At 25.4% G+C, this 6,000-nt stretch overlaps 1 protein-coding gene across 2 annotated transcripts in view; it reads right to left on the reverse strand.

Annotated features, from left to right (window-relative positions):
* LOC135957983 (transmembrane protein fend-like) overlaps positions 1 to 5,736 on the reverse strand; it is a 38,532-nt gene extending 32,796 nt beyond the window's left edge. The window contains exon 1 of one of the 2 annotated variants that reach the window (XM_065508833.1): positions 5,200 to 5,736. In XM_065508833.1, the coding sequence (XP_065364905.1) occupies positions 5,200 to 5,328 (129 nt within the window). In that variant the 5' untranslated portion in view covers positions 5,329 to 5,736. The remainder of the gene's footprint in view (positions 1 to 5,199) is intronic. The other variant, XM_065508834.1, reaches the window with a different exon arrangement.
* Between the last annotated feature and the right edge of the window lie 264 nt (positions 5,737 to 6,000).

Here is a 6,000-nt window from a genome sequence, read left to right on the forward strand (position 1 = left end):
AAGTCACTATACATTTTTTTCGAAACAAGTAACAAACGGCACGCATGTTTAAATGTGGATAAATTTCTTGTTCTATTCCATGTAAAAAAAAATAATAATAAAAAATACTAGACCAAACTAAAGCTTAAAGCCAATAACCCGGGCAGATTTTAAAATTTAGTGCAGAAAGAAAAGCAATTTAATTTCAATACGCAGCTCAAAACCAAACTAATAATTGCACGCATTTTTTTTTTTAAATGATGGCAGCTTAAAAATAAAAACTGGCAGTTATAATAGTTTCAATTTGCCCGCAAAAAAAAAATAAACAGATAAAAAAAGAGAGAAATGAAATGAATAAAAACAATTATCTGTGTTTCGTCTTGTGTTAAACTAGATCTTCAGACTCCCACAGTGCTTCAAAATCTCTCGTGGTGGATCATTTCATTTCATTGCTGTTATATTTTTGAAGTTGATATTCAGTTTTAGTTTACACATGTTAAACTTTGAAATGACGTTGTATTAAAAATATGACATTAAATTATAAAATCCCATATAACGCAGTAGTAGTACTCGTATATTTCCTACAACAATAATTTGTTTACATCATATATGTTTTTGCAGTTAAATTAATTTTAATTTGTGTTTCAGTCTTATGACTTTACATGATTAAATATGCAAAATGCGTAAGGATTGAGGCATGATAATAATGATTCGTTATGGTTTGGTCTTTCTTGTTGGCAATGTCAATTTTATTGTATGTACGATCACCACGATCGTCACTATCAATTTTTTGTCTTTTTGTTTAGTTCTTTTTATAGTTACAGTATACTAAGGCAAAAATAAATTGTGGAAAAAAAAGAAAGGAAATGTCAATCATAATTTTTAAAATAAAATGGCAAAAATTTGCAATAAAACAAACGATCATGTGTTTGCTACATGATAAATTATTGATCGTAAATAAACGACTTATTAGGAATTTTAAGTTATAAGAAAAATGTTAGAAAATTTGAAAGCAAACAAGAAATAATAAATGAACAAAATTCTGAGAATATTTGAATTGAAAACATTTAAAAATATTAAACCATAAAAAGACAAAGTGCAGTGAATGACAAAGTGTGATCAATAATTGAATGTGTGGGATTTTATTTTAGTTAGCAAAGAGTTTTAAGTGGGGTTGGGTTTATGTACTGGGGCTTAATGTTAATTTGATGTTTAATGGTTATATATTTATTTGATATAATTAGAAAGCTTTATGAGCTACTTAACTTTAATTTAAGCGGTTAAACAATTATTTGAAGAATTTAGAAAATTGTTTACAAATTTTAAAGGAAAATAATTAAGGAACATAGTAATGTGCATTCAAATAGAAATTTAATTCGTTTTTATTTTCTGGAAGAAAATTTTGACCCCCAAATGGATAATTTTGGAGGTTGCAAATTTAAATATTTAAACCATTATTTCAAATTATTGCAATGAAATTAGGAAAGTGGATAGAATACATTTATACACATATATATTAATACACAAATTATATGCCGTTTTATTTTCGGTCAAAAAAATTTTGCACTTTTTCTGACCTCTTTTTCGATAAAAGCCACATGTTTTAAAATTTAAATATTTAAACGATTATTTAAAATTATTGTAAAGAGATTAGGAAAGTGGATAGAATACATTCATATACAAATGTACTCATACACAAATTGTATGCGGTTTTATTTCCGGGCAACAAATTTTGCACTTTTTCTGCCATCTTTTTCGAAAGAAGCTAATAATTAAAGTACTGGGATATAGAAAGTATCGAATGAAGAAACATTTCGAGATTTGTCACAATATTTATGGACTAGCATAATAAATAAAGGAAAATATTATAAAATTTTGAAATTTGCTCGAAAATAAAAATAAAAAAATATTGAAAAATTTCTTCAAAAAAATCAATATTTCCAAAATGTTTTTATATTATAGGACAGTTCTGCAAAATACATTTAATTTTACACAAAATTTATTTGCTATAGATATAAGCTATAAAATGTAAGCAAGGGACAGAAAAAGGGAAACATTTTTTTGCCAGAAAGAAAACAAAGGCACTTAGCCCTTTAAAAAGTAAAAGTATTTTATATTTTTTTTACATTTACACCCAAAGCCCCGAAAATTCAAGCACTTGAACATTTTTTTGGAATTTAACTTGACTGCAAATATAATTATGTTTTAAGCTTGAAAAATATTTGAAAAAATTAAAAATTTTTCAAACAAAAATAATATAATATGGCTTCAATTTTTGTTTTATTTTTACTGGAGAATGATAAAAAGTGTAATACAACTATAATTCAAATGCTTGGCTATAATTCAAGGCTTGACTTACACTTGCTTTCAACTTGAATTCCGCTAAAAATTAAGTATTTTTTTCTTTAGTGTTCAATAAACGATTTTGAAAGTCAAGCATTTTTAACAATTTAAGTAAAAAAACTTCATATCAACTTCAATTAATTCGGAAATAATTAAATTAAAGTTTTATAAATTGCAGCGCAAACTAAACTTATTAAAATAAATTTTGATTTCCATAAATAATTTTTTATTTTCTGTCAGTGGAAAGCCGAAAATAATTTCTTTATCAAAATTTCGTTTAAAGGGGTAAAATTTAATTTTTTATTAGGTCTTTAGAAAACAAATCTATTATTTTTAATTAAACAAAATTGTAAGTGTAACATGTTGCAACTAAAACGTCTTTCTTTGTTTAGAAATTCCATTGTATGCACCAGTTTAACTTTTTTAATTAACACTTTTATTTATGACCAAACAATAACTTTTTAACAAAAACTAACATTAGTTTTGTTGCACACAATAACAATTAATTAAATTCTATTATTTATATATAAATAATAACTTTAAATTTATTGTTTACTTAACTAAACATTAAACTCAATTATAAACACTAAAAAAAAAATATGCACAAAAACCGATAAAAATATGCTGACATAAATCATTAAAAAATTTGTCGTTTTAGAGTTTAGACTAAAACAAATATTAAATTTAGTAATTAAAAAAAAAAAAGATAACCTGAATAACAAACAATAAAAACAATATTGCTAAACTATTTTAATGCATATTTAAATAGCTATATTGACCCAAGTCATTATTTACAAAACCACAAGTTAAGCGCGCTTTTTATATTTGGCTGTTGGTTAACTAAATATAAGAGTAATTCAAATTTAAATTTTTCCATTTATGGTCAACAATATTTTCATAAAATTTTTATTTATATGAAAAGCAAAAAAGTAAACAAATAACCCAAAAACTAAAAACTCCATTTCAATATTTATTTAAAAACAATGAACGATTAAAAACTACTGAATGTCATACTGGTAGAGGAGGGGATGGAGTATGAATTAAACTGTGATATGATTGACATATTTGGTTAGTTTTATGGCAATTTTTTTTCTATATATGATGATGATGAACAGAACTGGCTAAAATAAACAAATAGTCCTATATTTTATGTGGTCATAAATAAAAACTTAACAGCAGAGAAAAAAAGAGTTGATTTGAAACTGGTAAATATTGGTAAGTTAGTTTATTTATTATTTTCTGCTGGTAAATATTTGTTTTATTGAAATCAACCTAAATAAATATACAAAAGTGTTATTTTTGAGTTTCTCAAAAAAAAAGATAACATTAGCAGAAGCTGATGAAAGTTAAACAAATTATTAACTAAACATTTAAACACAATTAAATATCACCAGCAATACCCGATACAGATATTCCTGGTGATCACTGTAAAAATGTTTATCGTAAATTATCAAAGGTTTTCAGTATTTATGACTCTGTTAAAGGTGGGGTTATAAAATTTTATGACTTCTACTTCTAGAAATGGTAGAAAAAGTTTTATATTTTGTCATTATTTAATGTGGCTTTTTTTATCAAAGTTTTATCACTATGCTCACATTTATGAGTTTTGTGGAAATATGTTGGCATTTTCATTGTTTTAGTTTTCCTAACCAATACTCTTCATTTGGTAATACAACCCCTAAACATGATATTGATTTTCTAGGGTTTTAATGTGTTTCAGTTTTGTTTATTTGCAACAAAGCTGTAGAACAAAAAAAGCTAAAAAAAAACACAACAGTAAAATGAAAATTACAAATTTCCACAACTTTTAACTACAACTGTCGTTTATTTGTACATATATATTGCGGATTTTATAGCCATAGTCATATTACGTCGGAGAATGTTATGGCTTTTTTCAAACATTAACTAATTTTATATGTACATATCGTCACATAAAATACAAAACAACATAACATCTGAAATACCAATATCACAAAAATAACCTTAACAAATAGTTAACACAAGTTTTTGTGCTGAAATAAGTTTGTGATTCTGTTTAAAGATCAATTACGATAAAACTAATTGTATTATCACTGATCTTTTTCATTTTGCAATGGTTTTATATCCCTTACTTTAAATATTATTGAAATGCTGTTATGTTGTTTTGCATTTTAGGTGACGATATGAAGATACAAACGTTTGCTAGTTTACCAAAGTGTGAGAGAGAGTAACAAAGATGTTAATGAGCATTTGATATTTTTTGTGTACAAAATTTAATTACCCACGCAAATGTTGACAACACTTGATGTAAAATCGTAATTGTACCATAAAATGAGATGTTGAACAAACATTAAATAAAAAAGAAAATATGAAACATTTTCAGTAATGACATCGTTTTTACATTTCTTTCTTTTTCGCTCTTTATATGACTGCTTGTCATTTTGTTTCTTCTTTTTTTTAACATGTAAAACTTTGTCGTTTTTTTCTTATTTCTTATATGTTTCAGTATAGTCATTATTTTGTCGATTTTTATGATGGTAGTAATAACCCCAAAATGTTGCTAAAGTCACGTGCAGATCATAATCTTTTACATGTTCATACTACTACTTCATAAATATATGTATGTTTCTTCAGATGTTTAAACGTATGTTATAACAAGCATATGTAGCTACAAAGAAAACATATTTATGTCTGTCTGTCTCTCTACACAAAGCTAAAAATTATATGCCTTAAACCTTAAGTTTTACTTTTACTTCTTTTTTTTTTAGAAAAAATCATTTTCTTTTTTCAACTCGTTGTTTCTTGCACACAACAAAAGACATTTTAATCCTTCTATTCAAATGTCACAAAGTCTTTTGTCTACAATTTTTATAGACATGTGTAGTTTTGAAAACCTACCTTTTGATAGCAACTTTGGCGGCATCTAAATAGATCCTTCGATCCAACTGCCTGGGCAGATATAAATCCAAATAAAGTAATGGCGGTAAAGGCCATGAGTTGAGTATTGATATTTTTACAGCACAGCATTTTGGTTTTTATTTTTCTCTTTTTATGTTGATCAAATTATTTAATTATAATTATTAAAAAAATATAATTTTTTTTTTAAACACAATTTTTTCTTTAAACCTTTTTATTTTTATAAGATTATTCCAATTTTTATTTCAATAAGGTTTTTATTTTGCACTTTTTTTTCAATAAATTTCCATATGTTTTAATATTAAACAATTTTTCATAGCAGTTGTTCGTTTAAACACTCATATTTTATATATATTTGTTTCGTTCTTGATTTCAACGTAAATTTGTCGTTTATTTTTTTTCTAATACAAGTTTCGTTATTCTCACAAACAACACAAAAAAATTCTGTTCTACCGTTTACACGACATTTATCCACAAAGACTTATTGAATACTAAATTTGTGTAATGCAAAGACAAAACATTTTAACATTATGTTGAAGTTGTTTTTCTTCAATATACAATTCAACAATATTGTATGTGTGGCAACATCGAACCCATAAAACTAAACAATACACACAACATCGAACTTTATCGAACCTCCATGAACTCAGTACATTTGCCTCAATAAGGTACAGTAATTTAAAGATACACAATTTGATGCAACCTAAAAATGTTTGAGATACAACAAGGTTTTATGCGGTTTGGTTGCATACAACTGAATTATTGTTGTTAAGAGACAAAGAA

Source organism: Calliphora vicina, chromosome 4 (genome assembly GCF_958450345.1).
Source record: "Calliphora vicina chromosome 4, idCalVici1.1, whole genome shotgun sequence".
NCBI lineage: Eukaryota > Metazoa > Arthropoda > Insecta > Diptera > Calliphoridae > Calliphora > Calliphora vicina.